Here is a 22,144-nt window from a genome sequence, read left to right as displayed (position 1 = left end):
ATCGAGTACCTAACGCGTCCGTTAGGATTTTTCTTCGTATCTATTGATACGGATAAAAGTAGCAGAGCGCAGTCTTCGGCGATGCCACGCCCAGCAGAACGGATCTGGGGTCTTACCTTCGCAAATTTGCGGCATTCAGAAATTGATCGCAACTTTGGCGTTCTGAGAATATATTGTCGAGTGCTTTTCCGGCTGTTGGAATGGCACATTTTATCGAGTCAAATATGACTTATATTGCTCTCCCGATGGGAGTATATGTAGAGTTAATTATAACTCGAAATATACTCTCTTGCTTTTCTATCTTTTTTTTTTTTTTTTTTATTTCATCGGGCACGCGAACAGCGTTCCCGATGGGAGTAGCCCCCGAGGCTACAGCCAAGAACTTGTGCTTGGTTGTAGGCTCAACATTTTAGTCCACCTTGTCGCTATATTGTCATTATTTCCCAATATGATCTTTTTTTCATCTCTCGGGTGCGCGAACAGCGCTCCCGATGGGAGTAGCCCCCGAGGCTACAGCCAAGGACTTGTGCTTGGTTGTAGGCTCCCGCAATTTCTATACTGCCATACTCGAAATTTTACTTTTTGTCGAAGTAGCCCCCGAGCATTTGGGCAAAAACTTGTATTTGATCAAAGGCTCCCGAAGTATTTAATAACTTCTCCTGTCGCCAATCTTCTTTTATTTTTCTTGTCGGCATGCTTCCCTTAATCAAATTTACTTCATCTCTGTTAATAGTCGTGATTTTTCTGCCTTGTGGGTCCATTGCTTCCACCACGTTGACACGTCGTGCAAGTGGGGGACACACGTCCTCCGCTTTTCCTGGCGCACGTACGGTAACGCCTATCTCAGTAAAAATACCTTTTTACCCTTTTATCTAGAAGATCTTTTTTCACCACACGATTTCTTCATCCAACGGTGCATTGCTTCGCCCGATTCTTATATAAACCTTTCTTCAACCTCCGTTCACTCCTTCGCTTGCGCCGCACATCTGTTCCTCTTTGCAAAAACTTCCCCTGCGCCCAACTCTCTTTGATCTTCCGCACGAACAGTGCTTTCCCAGTGCCATTGATGCCACCGCGCACGCGACTCACTCGCCACAACACTCCAGAGTCCAAGATGGCCGCTGAAGACCTTGAGTGGGAGAGATCTAAAATCTCCAACCAAGACGTCAACACGCTGAAGAGGCTTGGCCTGATGAAGAAAGAGGACGCCATCCGCTTTCCCAGCGAAGAAAGCTACCCAAACCCTCCAATGGAGTACCGGGTTAGTTTCGTTGATCACCTCATCCGCGGCCTTTCTGCCCCAATTCACGATTTCCTCCGCGGCCTTCTTTTTGTTTATGGGATTCAGCTGCACCAGTTGACCCCCAATTCCATCCTCCATATTTCCATTTTTATCACGCTGTGCGAATGCTTCCTTGGAATCCCTCCTAACTGGGCTCTGTGGAAACGCATTTTCTGCCTCCGCCGCAATGGCTCCCACAACGCCACTTATAACATAGGCGGCGTTGTTATCTGTGTCCGAACTGACGTTGATTACTTCGACGTCAAATTTCCTGATTCTGTCCAAGGGTGGCGCAAAAGGTGGCTCTACATACACGAAGAAAGTGCCAACTCTGTGGAACACAACATAGTCCCTTTCGACGGAAGTGCCAAAATTCAGCGCCGCCGCTCCTGGGATGCTGAAGCTTCCGAAGAAGAGAAAAAGGCGACAGAAGCACTTATGTCTCGTATTCATCAGCTTCAAAATACTCGAGGCAAAGAACTGTCTGGTGTTCAAATCACTGCCTACTTCCTTAGGATTAGAGTGCAGCCTCTTCAGGCTCGCAAAAATCCCCTTTGGACGTATTCTGGTGAAAACGACGCCAATAGACTCTCCAGTGATCTTTCTGCAAAGGACTTGGAGAAGCTGATTCGAAGAATTTCCCGCTTGGCCAAGAAGGATCCTATTCCCTCCTCCTGCCGCGTGGAACCATACAGCTCTGCCAATCCTCTCCCTGAGGTATTTTGTCTTCTCGAATTTTTTGTCTTGTTCCGAACTTTCCCTGCATCTCATTAATTTTTCTGTTGTCACTATTTTCCTGCAGAACCATCCTACTATGGCTTCCCTTCCTCCTCTTCCTGAGGATGGAGAAGTCGAAGAACAGGCTATCGTTGCCGAAGACAACCAAGGTTCTTCTCTTCCTGAAAGTGAAGTCGCAGGTTCTCACAAATCTGCGGCTTCCCATGAAAAAGAAGTTGAATCTGATGCCAGCGAGTCGACGCAATCCCTTCCTCCTGCTGTTTCCCCAAGGAACAAAAGGAAAAGGAATGACGCCGAGGGTTCTGGCACTTCTAAAGCCGAAAAAGTTGTTCCTTCTCATCCGAAGGCAGCTTATGACCCTTATATTGAATCCCTCGTCAGCTCGTAAGTCATTTTTATTTCTCCTTACTTCTGTACTCGAAATGTTTATCTTGTCTTGCTTTTTATACTGTCGATGTTTAATCAACAGTGATGACGAGGAAGAAGTACCAACTGTTGACGTGGCTCCTCGGACAAGCACGTCACATACTGTACTTGCCTCAGACACGCTAGTTGAAGGAGAAGAATCCTCGCCTCCTCAACGAAACGTCGTCACCACAACTCCGCCAGCAAGCCCCCTTGCTCCTTCACCAAAAAGGACAAGGATTGAAACGATTGTTGAACCTGCCCCTCAATTGGGCAGCTCTTCGACTCTGCTCTTAGACGATGTAAGTTTGTCGATATCTATATTTCCTCTATTTTGATTTTTCACGCCTTCACTCTTTTTTTCATGCCGATGTTTCTCTTGCTGTGTTCTTCTTTGATAGCCCATGATCAAAGAGCTTCTCCGCATCGGATCCCAATTCATTGGGTACCGTGAGTATGCGAGCAGAACCGAAGGTAACAATTTTTATACTTGCCGTTTTTTCTTGACTTTTTGCTCCTGTTGTTTGTCGCGATTTTTGATCTTTCTTCTTTTTATTTTTATCTCGACAGAGAAACTTGCAGAGGCCAACAAACGTGCCGACGCACTTGCTCAAAAACTTGAGCAAAGTGAGGCGGCTCGCAAGAAAGCCGAACTTGTTGCTAGCGAAGCCAAAACCGAGGCTGATGAAGCCAAAGCAAAAGCTGCTAGTGTCGAGGAACTGCAGAAAAGACTTGAGGATGCTGAATCTGCCTTAAACGAGCATAAAGCTGCACAAGCTTCTCGTGAACAGGGGATCCTCAAGCGCCTGAAATCACAAAGTCGACGCACTCACAGTAATATTATTGATCCCTTCTATTTTTATGAGAACCGCTGTTTCTTGTTGTTGACCGATGTTTTGTTTCCTGTGGCAGACCAAACAAACCAAGATTTTGATCTGGAGAATCCCGTCAATGACCCTCTCCTTGATGCACTTTCTTATCTGGAGCTTCATGGGTCCGAAATTCGTGAAGGCGTGGCAAATGCTAATGCAGGATTGTCGGCGCTGTTCCCCTACTTCTTCCCGAAGAAAGAGGAGCCCCCGACTTTCCTTACCCTTGCCAAGAGCTTCAATTCATCGGAAGACCTTGGACTGAAGAAGCGTTAAGAAAACATGAAGATTGCTGTCGAAAGCACTGTTGCCCTGGTTGCTGACAGCCAACAGACTGTTGATTGGACGAAAGTTGGCGACACCGATCAAATAGAGCAATCGAAATGGAGGTCACTGATTAAGGCAGCAAAGCCCAACACGAAGAAAATCTTGGCATATCTCGGGATCAAACCAGCTTCGACTCCTAGCTCATCAAGGCCGGAGGTCTAGTTGCATGCCTATTTGTTTTTCTTTCTGTTTCTTTTGCTCTTGTCGCCAAAGTTGTTATTTGGCGACACGTACTTCATTAGCTCCACTGTAAGGCCTTTGTAATTATTCCGAAAGATTAATGAAAACTCTATCTTTGCTTGTTGTTTGATGTTGTCTTGTTTTGTTAAATTTCAGTTGGTATTTGATAACTATACTCCATCTTCCGCTCCTTCCAATGTTTCGCCTTCTTCTTCTCACTCAAGGAGACCTCTTGCTGATGCTGCACCTGTCGAAGATTCCTTGCCGCGAGAATTGGATGAACTTCGGCAGCAACTTCAGTATGCGAAGAAGCAAACACTTGTGATGATGGAAAAATCTCGTAAGTCGTCTGAAGCCGAAAAAATTGCACTTCAACAAGCTCGCGAGGCCGTGGCTGCTAAGGAAATCGCTGCTTCCGAGGCTGAAAAGGCGACTACTCGAGAAAATTTCATGCTCGAGTTAATGAATGAAGCCAGTGCGGATATGTCGGGTATGCTTATTTCATCCTCAATATCTTCCGTCTTCATGCTACGTCTCTTAAAGTTTTCTGCTCCGTTGTTTTAATAGGTTCCTTTACTGATGCTGTTGCCGAAGAGGAGAGGGTAAATACTAGGACGAACCTCCTTGTGAACCTTTCCCTTGACCATGGTTCTTTGTTTTGGGCTACCCCAGAGAGGACCCGCCAGATTGTCAGATTTCAGGATCGCACCTCTCAAATTCGCGACTTCCTTGACTTCTGTACCAAGACCCTGTCTATGGTTTATAACTCCATGTTTCCTCGGAACGTTCAACCAAAAACTCTTCCCGAGTTAATGGAGAAATTCAAGGATGCCCACAGGATCCATGATTTTGTCAGAGCTCAACTGGTAGCTGGCGCCAGATTTGCCCTTATCATGCTTCAGATTTGCCACTCGAAACTTGACCTGACCCAAGTTGTTGCGAAAGTTCACGAGAAGGTAAAGCACCGAAGAGTTGGTGTCGACCGAATTAACACGAAGGTTTCGCCTATAGCCAAAGAAATGATTGAAGACCTTCTTCGGATGGATGCCGACTTTTTTGCAGATGGTCATTATGCTGATTTTCTTGGCGCTGCTCCTGAAGAAAATAAAATTACCCTTGATGATATATTGAATCATGACTGATTATTTTCCTCTGGTAGATAACTCTTCTTTGTAACCCATTATTGTGATTATGTTGTAAAGCAATCATCATATTTCTATATTTGTCTAGCCCCCGAGTGTTCGGTGGCTATTTTTTGTATTTGTGTATTGCGAGGTTTTGAACCAAGGCATTTATTGAATATGCAGTTTTAGCGAGAATCAGCCCCCGAGCTTTTTTTGTTAAGTACTACTTTGTATTTTTATTGACTCGCGAGGTATTTTAATACCAAGGCGAGGCTTTTCTTTTTTCGAGGAACTATATTGAAATTCGTCGTGTCGGAGACTTTGAGCGTATCGATGAAGAAAAGTTATATTGATACTATCTTTATTATATTGCAGCACCGCGAGCCCGCCTCATTAAAAACCTTTCCCGGCCCCACTCGGTGCCCCGAAAAAGGAAAAGAGTGCGTCTGAAAACTCGCGGGCGTTTCAGTACATTGAAGTTTTACAAGGGCTATATTTCGACTCTAGGCGTAGAACCGCCTGAGTTGCGCCACGTTCCAGGGGTTTTGCTCCTCCACCCCTGTCTTCTTGTCCTTTATCCTGTATGCTCCTCCTCCGATTACTTCCGTAACAATGTAAGGGCCAAGCCATGGTGACTCGAGTTTTTCATGACTTTTTTGCGTGAGCCGAAGAACTAGGTCTCCCACCTGAAAAGATCTTGGCCGCAAACGTCGACTGTGGTAATTCTTTAAGTCCTGTTGATATTTGGTTACCCTTGATAGTACTTCGTCTCGAGCTTCGTCGAGTGCGTTGACGTCGTCTTCCAATGCTATCTTGGAAGTTTCTTCATTATACTCTGTGACTCTGGGGGAGTCGTGCTCTATTTCTATTGGCAGTACTGCCTCTGCTCCATGGACCAGGAAAAACGGGGTCTCCTGTGTCGCTGTATTTGGTGTTGTTCGGATGCTCCACAACACACTTGGTAGTTCTTCTGGCCAGGTATGCCGAGCTTTTTCCAGTGGTCCTAACAGGCGTTTCTTGATGCCATTGCAAATGATGCCATTGGCTTTCTCGACTTGCCCATTAGTTTGAGGGTGTGCAACTGACGCAAAGTGCAACTTGATACCCACTTCTTTGCAATAATCTTTGAATTCATGGGATGTGAAGTTACTGCCATTGTCTGTGACGATGCTGTGGGGCACTCCAAATCTGAAGACGAGGCCTTTTATGAATTTTACTGCGGATGCTCCGTCTGGTGAATTTATCGGCTTCGCTTCTATCCACTTTGTAAATTTGTCGACAGCTACTAGCATGTACTCCTTTCCTCCTGGCCAGGATTTGTGTAACTTGCCCACCATATCAAGTCCCCATTGGGCAAAGGGCCACGACAATGGTATTGGTGCTAGCTCTGCTGCTGGAGAGTGAGGTTTTGCGGCAAACCTTTGACACGCGTCGCAAGTTCTTACTATTTCCTTGGCGTCCTCGATTGCTGTCAACCAGTAGAATCCTGCCCGAAAAACCTTGGCTGCAATAGCTCGACTACTTGCGTGGTGGCCACATATTCCTTCGTGTACATCCTTCAGAATTATTCTTCCTTCTTCGGGTGTGACACACCTTTGCAGGACGCCTGAAATACTCCGCTTGTACAATTCTCCTTTGATCACCGTGAAAGCTTTGGAGCGTCGAATTACTCGCCTTGCCTCAACTGGATCATCGGGTATTTCTTTCCTGAGGATGTATGATATGTACGTCTGCATCCATGGTATCTGTATCACCATGACCAGGTCCTGATCTTCTTCTTCTTCCTCTTGCTCTTCCTTGGTAGCCCCCGAGGGTTTCTTCTCCTTCTTTTTTGACTTTGTCGATTTGGTGGATCTCTCTGTTATCTCTTCCCAGAATACACCTGGTGGAACTGCAAGGCATTGCGACCCGATGTTTGCAAGAACGTCGGCTTCGTCGTTGCTCAATCTGCTAATATGATTTACTTCGCATCCATCGAACAATTTCTCGAGCTCGTTGTACACCTCCTTGTATGCCATCATACTATCATTGACTGCGTCACATTGGTTCATAACTTGCTGAGCCACCAGTTGTGAGTCACCAAAGATTTTTAGTCGAGTTGCACCGCAAGCTTTCGCCATCTTCATCCCGTGTATGAGAGCTTCATATTCTGCTTCGTTATTGGATGCATTAGGGAACGTCATTCGAAGGACATATTTTAACTTGTCGCCTTCAGGTGATATAAGCACTACTCCTGCACCAGCTCCTTCAAGTCTCTTGGATCCATCAAAGTTCATGGTCCATGTTCTCGATAAGTCTGGGGGTCCTGTGTTTTGCAGCTCCATCCACTCTGCAATGAAGTCTGGCAGAACTTGCGACTTGATTGCTTTTCTTTTTTCATACGTGATGTCCCGAGGGGAAAGTTCTATTCCCCAAAGGGAGACACGACCCGTAGCTTCTGGATTGTTTAGTATATTTGACAAGGGAGCTTCATTGACCACTATGATCGGGTGTGCCGAAAAATAGTGGCGCAATTTTCGTGCTTTTGTGAGCACTCCATATGCTAGCTTTTGGTACTGAGGGTACCTTTGTTTTGATGGCGATAAAACTTCGCTGACGAAGTATACTGGCCTCTGTACTCCGTGGAGTTTTCCTTCTTCTTCTCTTTCGACAACTAGCACCGTGCTCACCACTTGGGGCGTGGCTGCAATATACAACAGGAGAGGTTTCTTTTCCTTCGGCGCCACCAGAATTGGTGGTGTCGAGATTGTGCGCTTCAAATCCTCGAAGGCTCTATCGGCCTCTTCGTTCCACTGGAATTTATCTCCTTGCTTTATTAGAGCGTAAAATGGTAACGCTTTTTCTCCCAACCTGGCGACGAATCTGCTCAAAGCTATGACTCGCCCAGTTAGCTGCTGTATTTCTTTCAACTTTGTTGGCTTCCTCATTGTTATGATAGCTTGTATTTTGTCAGGATTTGCTTCAATCCCTCTTGCTGAGACTAGAAATCCCAGAAGTTCTCCTGCTGGGACGCCAAAGGAACACTTCGTCGGGTTCAGCTTGAGGCAGAATTTGTTGAGGTTGTCGAAGGTTTCTTTGAGATCCTCGATCAGTGTTGCCCCCTCTTTTGACGTTATGACGACATCGTCAATGTATACTTGCACGTTTTTCCCGATCTGTGTCGCCAAACACTTCTGCATCATCCTCTGATATGTTGCTCCCGTGTTTTTTAAACCGAAAGGCATTGTTCTGTAACAAAACACGCCGTAAGGTGTTATGAACGCTGTTTTGGCCTCGTCTTCTTCTTTCAATCTGATCTGGTTATAACCAGAATAAGCGTCCAGGAAGGAAAGACGTTCACATCCAGCCGTGGAGTCGATAATTTGATCGATCCTCGGGAGGGGAAAGTGATCCTTTGGACAATGTTTATTGAGACACGTAAAGTCGACGCACATGCGAAGGACTGTCGTGTGTTTCTTCGGCACCATCACTGGGTTAGCTACCCATGTGGCTTCTGTAGATATCTCTTTGATAAAACCAGCTTCCTCAAGTCGATTTACTTCTGATAGCATAGCTTTGCGGTTTGGTTCCGAAAAACGCCGCAGAGGTTGTTTGATTGGTCTCGCTAATGGATCCAAGTTTAGGTGGTGCTCGGCAAGTTCCCTGGGTACTCCTGGCATGTCAGCTGGACACCATGCGAAGATTTTCCAGTGCTCACGGAGGAACTCGACGAGCGCGCTTTCCTATGCGATATCCATGTCGTTTGCGATAGATGTCATCTTTTTCGGGTCTGTCGGGTGAATCTGCACCTCCTTAGAATTTTTCTTGGTATTGAAAGTTGATTCTTTATTTGGCCTTCCAACGTCCGGCGACGTCGTAATCGGTCATGCTTTTTGACGCCAAATACTCAGCTTGCATCCCGAAAGTTTACGATAGCCGATGAAAATCCTTATCACACTTATCGGCTAAGGCAAAGCTTCCTTTGACTGTGATTGGTCCCTTTGGTCCAGGCAACCTCCACAACAGGTATGTGTAGTGTGGCACCGCCATAAATCTAGCATATGCTGGTCGTCCCAACAGAGCGTGGTATTGCGACGGAAAATCCACGACTTCAAATTCCAGCCTCTCGATTCTATAATTTTCTCGGGTCCCAAACTGAACGTCGAGATTGATCTTCCCCAATGGATAACTTGGTTTCTCCGGTGTGATGCCGTGGAACCTTATGTCTGTTGGCTTCAAGTTTGCTAAGGATATGTTCATCTTCCTCAATGTATCTGCATACATAAGGTTTAGGCTGCTGCCGCCGTCTATGAACACTCGGGAGACATCAAATCCCGCGATAGCTATTTGGCGAGAATAAGTCTTGGCCCCTTACTGGTCGAGGAACTTGCTGCGGATGATCTGCTATGGTGAAGCCAATATCTTGTCCTGGCCAATTAAGATACTCAACTGTTGGTGGAGGCATTTTTTCTGCAATAAACACCTGTCGTGAGATTACTTTCTGAGCTCTATTGGACGGCCTTCCCTTCTGAATCATCGACACCGCTCCGTTGGAGTTAGGATCAACATAAGGTGGTGGTGGAGGTGCTGCCGCTATTCTGAGCTGATGCCGATTGTCGTCTGTAATCGCGGGAGGAGGCGGCAAGTGAATCTCGCTTCTGGGTTCTCGAGGATTTCTCTGTGTTGCCCGCGCATTAGTGTGCTCTGCATATCTTAGCATTGCCAGAAAATTTCGACAGTCTTTCTGCAGGTGCCCTGACTGTCTTTTACCGTTGCTGTCGAGGAAAAAGTGCATTTGACACGGCCCATTCATCATCTCTTCAGGGGACACGAAAGGCCTTGGGAACCTAGGCCCGCTATTTTGTCTGTTGTTGCGAGAATCATCCCTGTTATCGCCTTGCTGTTCACTGCTTCTCTGATAATCATCTCTGTTGCTTCCTCCTGTGTTTGCCCGAAAACCTGCCGAAATTTGCCCTGGAGCGTCATAGTTCGGGTACTGCCGAGGAAATCGTCGCCTCGGTTGATAATTTCGACCATGGTCTTCCTCTGGCGACCTGTGCCGTTTGTTGTGGACAACGTCTTCTCCATCTGCCCATCTGTTTGCTATCTCCATTAACGCAGATACTGTCTTTGGATTGGTCCTTCCTAAGTCCTCGACAAAATCTCCACGCCTGATTCCTGCGACAAACGCATCTATTGCTCTCTCGTCAGATATATTTTCTGCCGAGTTTTTGATGATATTCCACCTTTGGATGTACTTTCTCATTGGCTCATCTGGCTTTTGTCGACACGCTCTCAACTCCTCTAATGACGCAGGTTTTTTGCACGTGGATCTGAAGTTCTTGATGAACACATCCTCGAAACTTTCCCAGCTGTCGATAGATCCTGGAGTGAGTTTCTTTATCCAAGATCGTGCGGCTCCACTCAAATGCACCTGGATGCTTTGCATAGCTGTTGCCCTGGTTCCTCCTGTGAGCTTCACTGTCTCGAGATAATCAACTAGCCAATCCTCTGGATCTTGAAGGCCGTCGAACTTCTTGAAGTTGTCGGGTAACTTGAATCCTGAGGGGACTCGAGTTTTTCGGACTCTCCTCGTGAAGCATGGCAAGCCGCACATATCTTCGTCGTTAAGCTCCGGAGATTGCCGATGATCCCGTCTGCTTTGCCGCGCTCTGTCGACCCTTGCTTGTGCTGCCGTGTCTCTTGCTCCACTTGGTCCTTCAGGTGCTGCCGCTGTTGCTGCTGCAGGTCGTGGACTATTTTGCCTTGCCGCTCCTTCGGGAGGCGTTGATACAAACGCTGTCCCCATAGCTCCAACTCCTGCTACCGCCATATTGTATAGTGTCTCCCTTGGATCACCTGGAGGTGGTTTAGATGCGAGGATAAAAGCATGTGTCGCCATATACCCAGCCTCTGGTGTCTTAGGGATGATGTTTCCTCTTGTGTCTATTGACATGAAGGACATATCGAGGTTTTGGACCAAGTGCTCTCTTTCTGCTTCGGGTATGTGTTGCAACCTTGATCTTGCTCTGTTCCGCGCCTCTCTGTGGCTATCACCCGAAGTTCTAGATTGTCGACTTAGATCTGCCCTCCTCCTGCTAGATGCAGAAGCTGCTTCCTTTCTTCTGTTTAATTCCGCTGTCTGTTTTTCCAATTCTCTTGCTGCTCGTGCGAGTCTATATTGATATGCTTGCAATTCCTCTGGTGTGGCTGTGGTGGCCATTGGTTCTGAACCGTTCATAGCTCTCGTGGCTCTATCCCACGCTGCTTGCGAAAGCTAAACTCTGTCTCGCGGCTGCGGCCCGACGTATTTATTGCCCAGGCCTTGTCGCAGATTGGAGGGATCGACGTATGGATTTCCCAGATCGTCGAAAGCCTCAGATGTTTCCTCTTGATCTTCAATGGCATAAATCTGATGATACTTTGTACTCAGATCTATGTTGGGTTTGGTGACATCATCGTTGAGATTGATGAAGACCTTGCCCACTGTGATAGATTTGTCGATGAAGTCGTAACTGTCGACGTTGCTTGAGCCATCGCTTGTATATGAGTCCGCAGATGACTCAAACGACATGTCGTTGAAGATCTTGGCGAGTTTCTCTCTTGCTCTGGTGCTGACGTAGCGTGTCGACGAAGTTTCTTCTTCTCCTGACTCGGTTGACGATGTATAGCTTGAAAAATCGGAATCGACCGCCGACGATCCCGACGAAATCGGAATTTCGACACGATACGATCCTTCCTTCTCGACGCGAAAGTGAAATCTTACGAACGTCATCTCCATGGGCTCCGCCAGATATGCATATGCATCCAAACGGGAGGGTGGGTGAGGAACAAAATCGACAGGACCAGCAGCGATCTGTTTACCTCGATCCATAGCGTTGCTTGCGGTTGACGATGTCGAAGATCTTGAACGTGCTATCGAGATCAGATCCTTACGCCTCTAGTCCCCACAGACGGCGCCAATTGACAAGGTATCAACTTGTGAATGCCTATGGATTGTAGGCTAGGGTTTAGTTAGAAGTAGAGGGCAAGTAGATCTCGAAGGTTTCAGTCGAAAAGTACTCGACGATTATGAAAACTAGGGTTTGTAACAATGATTCGATTCCCTCTTCGTCCCTCGACTCCCCCTTTATATAGGAGGCGGAGCCGAGGGTTTCGTTTTGTACAAGTTACAGAGTCCGGGACGGTTTCTAACTCATCCCGCCAGATTTACAAATAACACTTCCTATTACAACTCTAACTTTCCTTAATATATCTTGGGCTCCCGAATCTTCTTATTCTTCGGGTATTGGGCCTTCAGTAAATCCCGAGTACTATCTTCGGCAGGCCCATTTCGGATGCCTATGTCACTGACGATGACCTTCTGGCGCCAGGGGCGTGTAGGATAACGTTGCATAGAAAACAAAAATTTTCCTACCGCGAACACGCAATCCAAGCCAAGATGCAATCTAGAAGACGGTAGCAACGAGGGGGTATCGAGTCTCACCCTTGAAGAGATTCCAAAGCCTACAAGATGAGGCTCTTGTTGCTGCGGTAGACGTTCACTTGCCACTTGCAAAAGCGCGTAGAAGATCTTGATCACGATCGCTTCCGGCGCCACGAACGGGTAGCACCTCCGTACTCGGTCACACGTTCGGTTGTTGATGAAGACGACGTCCACCTCCCGTTCCAGCGGGCAGCGGAAGTAGTAGCTCCTCTTGAATCCGACAGCACGACGGCGTGGTGTCGGTGGCGGTGGAGAACTCCGGCGGAGCTTCGCTAAAGCTACGCGGGAGATATGGAGGAGAGGGGGGCGGCTAGGGTTTGGGAGGGGGTGGCCGACCACTTCAATGGGGCGGCCAGCTTGTGGTCTTGGGGTGGCCGGCCCCCTCCCTTGGCCCCTCATTATATAGGTGGAACCCCAAGTGTTGGACTCCAAGTCTTCGAATAAGACCCGAAACCAAAACCTTCCATATGAAAAGGAAACCTACCTAGGGTGGGAATCCCACTTGGGGTGGGATTCCCCCCTTCCATATGGGGGGGGTGGCCGGCCCCCTAAGGGGGAGTCCACTTGGGACTCCTCCCCCACTAGGGTTGGCCGGCCATGGAGGTGGAGTCCCACCGGGACTCCACCTTCCTTGGTGGTTTCTTCCGGACTTTTCTAGAACCTTCTAGAACCTTCCATAGAACCTTCCGCATCATTTTAATTCACATAAAATGACATCCTATATATGAATCTTATTCTCCGGACCATTCCGGAACTCCTCGTGATGTCCGGGATCTCATCCGGGACTCCGAACAAATATTCAAACTCCATTCCATATTCAAGTTCTACCATTTCAACATCCAACTTTAAGTGTGTCACCCTACGGTTCGTGAACTATGCGGACATGGTTGAGTACTCACTCCGACCAATAACCAATAGCGGGATCTGGAGATCCATAATGGCTTCCACATATTCAACGATGACTTTAGTGATCGAATGAACCATTCACATACAATACCAATTCCCTTTGTCACGCGATATTTTACTTGTCCGAGGTTTGATCTTCGGTATCACTCTATACCTTGTTCAACCTCGTCTCCTGACAAGTACTCTTTACTCGTATCGTGGTATGTGGTCTCTTATGAACTCATTCATATGCTTGCAAGACATTAGACGACATTCCACCGAGAGGGCCCAGAGTATATCTATCCGTCATCGGGATGGACAAATCCCACTGTTGATCCATATGCCTCAACTCATACTTTCCTGATACTTAATCCCACCTTTATAACCACCCATTTACGCAGTGGCGTTTGGTGTAATCAAAGTACCTTTCCGGTATAAGTGATTTACATGATCTCATGGTCATAAGGACTAGGTAACTATGTATCGAAAGCTTATAGCAAATAACTTAATGACGAGATCTTATGCTACGCTTAATTGGGTGTGTCCATTACATCATTCATACAATGATATAACCTTGTTATTAATAACATCCAATGTTCATGATTATGAAACTAATCATCCATTAATCAACAAGCTAGTTAAGAGGCATACTAGGGACTTCTTTGTTTGTCTACATATCACACATGTACTAATGTTTCGGTTAATACAATTATAGCATGATATATAAACATTTATCATAAACATAAAGATATAAATAATAACCACTTTATTATTGCCTCTAGGGCATATCTCCTTCAGTCTCCCACTTGCACTAGAGTCAATAATCTAATTACATTGTAATATACCTAACACCCATGGCATTCTGGTGTTGGTCATGCTTTGCCCTAGGGAGAGCTTTAGTCAACGGATCTGCTACATTCAGATCAGTGTGTACTTTGCAAATATTTACTTCTCCATCTTCGATGTACTCGCAAATCGAGTGGTAACGCAGCTTGATATGCTTCAGCCTCTTGTGTGACCTTGGCTCTTGTGCATTGGCGATGGCACCCATGTTATCACAGTAAATGATTAATGGGTCCAATGCACTAGGAACCACACCGAGCTCTACAATGAACCTCTTCATCCATACCGCTTCGATGAAGCCTCCGAAGCCGCTATGTACTCTGATTCTGTTGAAGACTTCGCCACCGTGCACTGCTTCGAGCTTGCCCAACTTACTGCAGCACCATTCAATATAAACACGTACCCAGACTGTGACTTAGAGTCATCAGGATCAGTGTTCCAACTTGCATCGGTGTAACCACTTACAACGAGCTCTTGGTCACCTCCATAACAAAGAAACATATTCTTAGTTCTTTTCAAGTACTTCAGGATATTTTTGACCGCTGTCCAGTGTTCCATTCCTGGATCACTTTGATATCTGCTAGTCAAACTAACAGCATGTGCTATATCCGGTCTAGTACATAGCATGGCATACATGATAGATCCTACTGCCGAGGCATAGGGGATATTACTCATCCTTTCTCTTTCTTCTGCCGTAGCCGGTCCTTGAGTCTTACTCAAGACCTTGCCTGGTAACATAGGTAAGAACCCTTTCTTACTTTCGTCCATTCTAAACTTCTTTAGAATCTTGTCCAGGTATGTACTCTGTGATAGCCCTATTAGGCGTCTTGATCTATCTCTATAAATCTTGATGCCTAATATATACGATGCTTCACCAAGGTCTTTCATTGAAAAACTATTATTCAAACAACCTTTAACACTGCTTAATAGTTCTATATCATTCCCGATCAATAATATGTCATCTACATATAATATCAGGAATGCTACAGAGCTCCCACTCACTTTCTTGTAAATACAGGCCTCTCCATGACACTGTATAAACCCGAAGTCTTTGATCACCTTATCAAAGCGTCGGTTCCAACTTCTCGATGCTTGCTTCAGTCCATAGATTGAACGCTGAAGTTTGCATACTTTGTCAGCATTTTTAGGATCGACAAAACCTTTGGGTTGTACCATATACAACTCTTCCTCAATGTCTCCATTAAGGAACGCCGTTTTGACATCCATCTGCCAAATCTCATAATCGAAAAATGCAGCTATTGCTAACAAAATCCTCACAGATTTTAGCTTCGCTACAGGTGAGAAATTCTCATCGTAGTCAACTCCTTGAATTTGTCGGAAACCCTTTGCGACAAGTCGAGCTTTATAGACAGTAATATTACCATCAGCATCTGTTTTTCTCTTGAAGATCCATTTATTCTCGACAGCCTTTCGGCTATCAGGTAAGTCTACCAAAGTCCATACTTTGTTATCATACATGGATCCCATTTCAGATTTCATGGCTTCTTGCCATTTGTTGGAATCTGGGCTCATCATCGCTTCTTCATACGTCGCAGGGTCCTCATCATTGTTATCCACAATCATGACATTTAGACAAGGATCATACCAATCAGGAGTGGTACGTTCCCTTGTCGATCTGCGAGGTTCAGTAGTTTCCTCGTTCGAAGTTTCATGATCATTATCATTAGCTTCCTCTGTTGCCGGTGTAGGCGGTACAAGTACAACTTTCGGTACTGCGCTACTCTGATCAACGAGTATAGATTCATCAATCTCATCGAGTTCTATTTTTCTTCCAGTCACTTCTTTAGTGAGAAATTCTTTCTCAAGAAAGGTTCCGTTCTTAGCAACAAAGATTTTGCCTTCGGATTTGTGATAGAAAGTATACCCTATAGTTTCCTTAGGGTATCCTATGAAGATGCATTTCTCCGCTTTGGGTTCTAGCTTGTCCGGTTGTAACTTCTTTACATAGGCTTCGCAACCCCAAACTTTCAGGAACGACAGCTTAGGTTTCTTATTAAACCATAATTCATACGGTGTCGTTTCTACGGATTTTGATGGTGCACTATTTAAAGTGAATGCAGCTGTCTCTAATGCATAACTCCAAAATGATAACGGCAAATCAGTAAGAGACATCATAGAACGAACCATATCTAAGAGAGTTCGATTATGACGTTCGGACACACCGTTACGTTGAGGTGTTCCCGGCGGTGTCAATTGTGAAAGTATTCCGCATTTCTTTAAATGCATGCAAAACTCATAACTCAGATATTCACCTCCACGATCAGATCGTAGAAATTTAATCTTCTTGTTACGTTGATTTTCTACTTCACTTTGGAATTCCTTAAACTTCTCGAAAGTTTCAGATTTATGTTTCATGAAATAGATATACCCATATCTACTCAGATCATCTGTGAAGGTTAGAACATAACGATAACCACCGCGCGATGCTACGCTCATTGGTCCGCACACATCGGTATGTATGATTTCCAATAAGTCAGTAGCTCGCTCCATCATACTAGAAAATGGAGTCTTAGTCATTTTTCCCATTAGACATGCTTCGCATTTATCAAGTGACTCAAAGTCAAGTGATTCAAGTAATCCATCAGTATGGAGTTTCTTCATGCGTTTCACTCCAATATGACCAAGACGACAGTGCCACATATAAGTAGAATTATCATTCAATTTAATTCGCTTAGCATCAATGTTATGTATATGCGTATCACTACTATCGAGATCTAACAGAAATAAGCCATTCTTTTGTGGTGCTTGACCATAAAAGATATTATTCATAAAAATAGAACAACCATTATTCTCAGACTTGAATGAATAACCGTCTTGCATTAAACAAGATCCAGATATAATGTTCATGCTCAACGCGGGTACAAAATAACAATTATTTAGGCTTAAAACTAATCCCGAAGGTAGATGTAGAGGAAGTGTGCCGACAGCGATCACATCGACTTTGGATCCATTTCCAACGCGCATCGTCACTTCATCTTTCAGTAGTCTTCGTTTATTCTTTAGTTCCTGTTTCGAGTTACAAATATGAGCAACCGAACCAGTATCAAATACCCAGGTACTAGAACGAGAACCAGTGAGATAAACATCTATAACATGTATATCAGATATACCTTCTTTCTTCTTCTTGACAAGGCCGCTCTTCAGATCAGCCAGATACTTGGAGCAATTACGCTTCCAGTGTCCCTTTTCCTTGCAGTAATAGCACTCAGCATCAGGCTTAGGGCCGTTCTTAGGTTTCATAGGAGGCGTGGCAGCTTTCTTGCCACCCTTCTTGAATTTTCCCTTAGACTTGCCCTGTTTCTTGAAACTGGTGGCCTTGTTGACCATCAACACTTGGTGCTCTTTCTTGATCTCAATCTCAGCAGCTTTTAGCATGCCAAAGAGTTCAGGTAACTCCTTGTTCATGTTCTGCATATTGTAGTTCATCACAAAGTTCTTGTAACTTGGTGGCAGTGATTGAAGGACAAGATTAATCCCCAGTCTGTTAGGAATCACTATTCCCAAGTCACTGAGTTTCTTCGCATGCCCGGTCATGGCGAGCATGTGCTCACTAACGGAGCTGCCTTCTTCCATCATACAGCTGAAGAATTGTTTCGATGCTTCATAGCATTCCACTGCCGCATGAGTCTCAAAAATAGCTTTCAGCTCATTCATCAACTCATGAGGATCGTGGTGCTCAAAACGTTTTTGAAGATCGGATTCCAGACTGCACAGGATGGCACACTGAACTTGAGAGTACCGAGTTTTCCGAGTCTCGTAAACAGGTTTTACTTCATCGATTTCAGTTTCTGCAGGAGGGTCACCTAGCGGTGCATCAAGCACATATTGCAGATTTCCGCCAGAGAGGAAGATTCTCACATGACGGAACCAGTCGGTGAAGTTGCTACCGTTGCTCTTAAGTTTTTCTTTCTCTAGGAACTGGTTAAAATTGATTGGGGACGCCATCTCTACAATATATATTTGCAAAAGTTTAGACTAAGTTTATGACAAATTGAGTTCAAATTTTAATTCAACATAATTAAAAATCTAGATGAACTCCCACTCAAAACAATATCCCTCGCATTGTCTTAGTGATCACACGAACCAAATCCACCGCACCTATGTCCGATCATCACGAGACAAGGTGTGATTTCAATGGCGAACACTCAAAGTGTTCATCATATCAACCATATGATTCATGCTCTACCTTTCGGTATCACGTGTTCCGAGACCATGTTTGTACATGCTAGGCTCGTCAAGGCCACCTTAGTATCCGCATGTGCAAAACTGTCTTGCACCCGTTGTATGCACTTGTTGATTCTATCACACCCGATCATCACGAGATGCTTCGAAATGACAAGTCTTGGCAACGGTGCTACTAAGGATGAACACTTTATTATCTTGAGATTTTAGTGAGGGATCATCTTATAATGCTACCGTCGCGATCTAAGCAAAATAAGATGCATAAAAGGATTAACATCACATGCAGTTCATATGTGATATGATATGGCCCTTTTGTCTTTGCGCCTTTGATCTTCATCTCCAAAGCACGGACATGATCTCCATCATCTTCGGGCATGATCTCCATCATCGTCGGCGTAGCGTCAAGGTCAATGGCGCCGTCTTCATAATTGTCCTCCATGTAGCAACTATTACAACTACTTTGAAATACTACTCAACATGAAATTTAAAGACAACCATAAGGCTCCTGCCGGTTGCCACAATACAATAATGATAATCTCATACATATTCATCATCACATTATGGCCATATCACATCACCAAACCCTACAAAAACAAGTTAGACGTCTCTAATTTGGTTTGCATATTTTACGTGGTTTAGCGTTTTCGAGAGAGATCTAATCTACCTACGAACATGAACCACAACGTTGATACTAATGTTTTCAATAGAAGAGTAAATTGAATCTTCACTATAGTAGGAGATACAGACACCCGCAAAGCCTCTTATGCAATACAAGTTGCATGTCGAACGAGGAACAAGTCTCATGAACGCGGTCATGTAAAGTTAGTCCGAGCCGCTTCATCCCACTATGCCACGAAGATGCAAAATACTCAAACTAAAGATAACAAGAGCATCAACGCCCACAAACCATTGTGTTCTACTCGTGCAACCATCTATGCATAGACACGGCTCTGATACCACTGTAGGATAACGTTGCATAGAAAACAAAAATTTTCCTACCGCGAACACGCAATCCAAGCCAAGATGCAATCTAGAAGACGGTAGCAACGAGGGGGTATCGAGTCTCACCCTTGAAGAGATTCCAAAGCCTACAAGATGAGGCTCTTGTTGCTGCGGTAGACGTTCACTTGCCGCTTGCAAAAGCGCGTAGAAGATCTTGATCACGATCGCTTCCGGCGCCACGAACGGGCAGCACCTCCGTACTCGGTCACACGTTCGGTTGTTGATGAAGACGACGTCCACCTCCCGTTCCAGCGGGCAGCGGAAGTAGTAGCTCCTCTTGAATCCGACAGCACGACGGCATGGTGTCGATGGCGGTGGAGAACTCCGGCGGAGCTTCGCTAAAGCTACGCGGGAGATATGGAGGAGAGGGGGGCGGCTAGGGTTGGGGAGGGGGTGGCCGGCCACTTCAATGGGGCGGCCAGCTTGTGGTCTTGGGGTGGCCGGCCCCCTCCCTTGGCCCCTCATTATATAGGTGGAACCTCAAGTGTTGGACTCCAAGTCTTCAAATAAGACCCGAAACCAAAACCTTCCATATGAAAAGGAAACCTACCTAGGGTGGGAATCCCACTTGGGGTGGGATTCCCCCCTTCCATATGGGGGGGTGGCCGGCCCCCTAAGGGGGAGTCCACTTGGGACTCCACCTTCCTTGGTGGTTTCTTCCGGACTTTTCTAGAACCTTCTAGAACCTTCCATAGAACCTTCCGCATCATTTTAATTCACATAAAATGACATCCTATATATGAATCTTATTCTCCGGACCATTCCGGAACTCCTCGTGATGTCCGGGATCTCATCCGGGACTCCGAACAAATATTCGAACTCCATTCCATATTCAAGTTCTACCATTTCAACATCCAACTTTAAGTGTGTCACCCTACGGTTCGTGAACTATGCGGACATGGTTGAGTACTCACTCCGACCAATAACCAATAGCGGGATCTGGAGATCCATAATGGCTCCCACATATTCAATGATGACTTTAGTGATCGAATGAACCATTCACATACAATACCAATTCCCTTTGTCACGCGATATTTTACTTGTCCGAGGTTTGATCTTCGGTATCACTCTATACCTTGTTCAACCTCGTCTCCTGACAAGTACTCTTTACTCGTACCGTGGTATGTGGTCTCTTATGAACTCATTCATATGCTTGCAAGACATTAGACGACATTCCACTGAGAGGGCCCAGAGTATATCTATCCGTCATCGGGATGGACAAATCCCACTGTTGATCCATATGCCTCAACTCATACTTTCCGGATACTTAATCCCACCTTTATAACCACCCATTTACGCAGTGGCGTTTGGTGTAATCAAAGTACCTTTCCGGTATAAGTGATTTACATGATCTCATGGTCATAAGGACTAGGTAACTATGTATCGAAAGCTTATAGCAAATAACTTAATGACGAGATCTTATGCTACGCTTAATTGGGTGTGTCCATTACATCATTCATACAATGATATAACCTTGTTATTTATAACATCCAATGTTCATGATTATGAAACTAATCATCCATTAATCAGCAAGCTAGTTAAGAGGCATACTAGGGACTTCTTTGTTTGTCTACATATCACACATGTACTAATGTTTCGGTTAATACAATTATAGCATGATATATAAACATTTATCATAAACATAAAGATATAAATAATAACCACTTTATTATTGCCTCTAGGGCATATCTCCTTCAGGGCGCCACATTCGCTGGGAGGGTCTCGTGGGGGCCTCCCCCGCACCGCAGCTTCAGCTCGTCTCCGGGGCCGACGACGCCGAGCACCCCCTCCTGACGCACCTCCTGCAGCAGCACGGCGCCATCTTCGAGGAGCCGCAGGGCCTGCCACCCCCACGAGCGTGTGACCATCGCATCCACCTGCTCCCGGGGTCGGAGCCAGTGGCGGTACGCCCATACCGCTACCCTCAGCTGCAGAAGGACGAGCTGGAGCGCCAGTGCGCGCTCATGCTGGCGGCAGGCATCATCAGGATCTCCACGTCCCCGTTCTCCGCGCCGGTGCTGTTGGTGCGCAAGTCGGATGACACGTGGCGCTTCTGCATCGACTACCGCGCCCTCAACGCCCTCACGCTCAAGGACAAGTTCCCGATCCCGGTGGTCGACGAGCTGTTTGACGAGCTCCACGGGGCGCGGTTCTTCGCCAAGCTCGACCTCCGTTCAGGCTATCATCAGGTGCGCATGCACCCGGAGGACATCGCCAAGACGGCGTTCCGGACACACCATGGCCACTTCGAGTTCGTGGTGCTGCCTTTCGGCCTCACCAACGCGCCCGCGACTTTCCAGGCCCTGATGAACGACGTACTTCGCCCATACTTACGCCGTTTTGTGCTGGTTTTTTTCGATGATATTTTGATCTAGGGATTTCTATTTTCGTGCCCTCAGTTCCTTAGTTGTGCTCAGTTTTCCCCAGCTCCTTAGTTTTTCCTCAGTTTTCCCCAAGTGCTTGTTTGAAACCCGCAGAAGGCAGCTCAGACGGCAGGATTCCCGTTAAGTTGACCGCTCCGTGCTGACGTGTGGGGCCGCGTCGTGTGGGCCCGCGTCGCGTGGGGATGGTAGAAAGGGACCGCGTGGGACAGGACGAGATAGCGTTTGGTTGCACGTGAGCAGGAGCTGGGTTTTGTCTCTCTCGGCCATTGGCATTTCCCTTTTAAGAGTACCTTTTCTGCCTCCTTCTCTTTGCCTTTTTTCACCTATTTAGTATCAAATCTAGAGAAGTTTGCATTTCTGTCTTTCTTCAATTATTATTTGTACCTTTTGGCCCTCGTTGTTTGCCCAATATGGCAGCAAATCTAGTAGGGAGCCCA

The 22,144-nt window shown here is 45.9% G+C and overlaps 1 protein-coding gene across 1 annotated transcript in view; it reads left to right on the top strand.

Moving 5' to 3' along the window:
* Window positions 1–21,698, top strand: part of LOC127346816 (uncharacterized) — a 28,398-nt gene extending 6,700 nt beyond the window's left edge. Inside the window, exon 5 of the mRNA XM_051373076.2 lies at window positions 21,006–21,698. Within this exon, the coding sequence (XP_051229036.2) occupies window positions 21,006–21,698 (693 nt within the window). The remainder of the gene's footprint in view (window positions 1–21,005) is intronic.
* Window positions 21,699–22,144: the final 446 nt, after the last annotated feature.

Source organism: Lolium perenne, chromosome 4, assembly GCF_019359855.2.
Source record: "Lolium perenne isolate Kyuss_39 chromosome 4, Kyuss_2.0, whole genome shotgun sequence".
Lineage (NCBI taxonomy): Eukaryota > Viridiplantae > Streptophyta > Magnoliopsida > Poales > Poaceae > Lolium > Lolium perenne.
Note: the sequence above shows the minus strand (reverse complement) of the source record. Positions and strands in the feature narration are given on the sequence as shown.